Genomic DNA, 593 nt, shown 5'->3' with positions numbered 1-593 from the left:
TTTCATTCTTAGGAACTGGGTCTTTCATGGTAAACTAACCTTTAACTTTAAGATCAAATGTTCTACAATGAAACTGTAGGTGTTGACGTTACAAAGCTGGTTATTATCTTTGATGTGATATGCTATGCTGTTACATTCAATAAGGTCTCTCCCTTCAACCTGAAAGAAGAGAATTCACTTTGTTAGTATTATACTGCCTAGTTTCTTGAATGATCAACTCTTTGATATTCAACTAGTATCAAATTCTGTGTAATTCCTTGTACATTTAACACTGCATTTTTTAGGCACATGATTTCATTTATATTATAGACTACTATCTTACAGTATTTAGATTCTTTTTTTTGTTCTAAACAAAAATTCTGTTGATTTTAAAATCTACATTAGGCCTTTGTACATAAATCACTGTTTTTGAATGTATCCTATGATAAATGCACAAAACGTATGATCTGAAATATATAGGCATTTGGAAGCAAAGAATGGAAGTGAATAAAATTATAGTAACTATAGAAAGAATTGCAAAGATTGTAGTTCTTTTTTAGTAACTACAGTTTACAAGCTAGTGTCTATATATGGCCCAACTTTCAGCAAGGATG

At 30.2% G+C, this 593-nt stretch overlaps 1 protein-coding gene across 1 annotated transcript in view; it reads right to left on the bottom strand.

The window, feature by feature from the left end:
• LOC119593408 (endothelial zinc finger protein induced by tumor necrosis factor alpha-like) overlaps positions 1 to 593 on the bottom strand; it is a 10596-nt gene that overhangs the window by 8295 nt on the left and 1708 nt on the right. The window contains exon 2 of the mRNA XM_037942337.1: positions 40 to 159. Within this exon, the coding sequence (XP_037798265.1) occupies positions 40 to 159 (120 nt within the window). The remainder of the gene's footprint in view (positions 1 to 39; positions 160 to 593) is intronic.

The sequence above is a fragment of the Penaeus monodon genome, chromosome 32 (genome assembly GCF_015228065.2).
Source record: "Penaeus monodon isolate SGIC_2016 chromosome 32, NSTDA_Pmon_1, whole genome shotgun sequence".
NCBI lineage: Eukaryota > Metazoa > Arthropoda > Malacostraca > Decapoda > Penaeidae > Penaeus > Penaeus monodon.
This window is presented reverse-complemented; position numbering and strand designations above follow the sequence as displayed.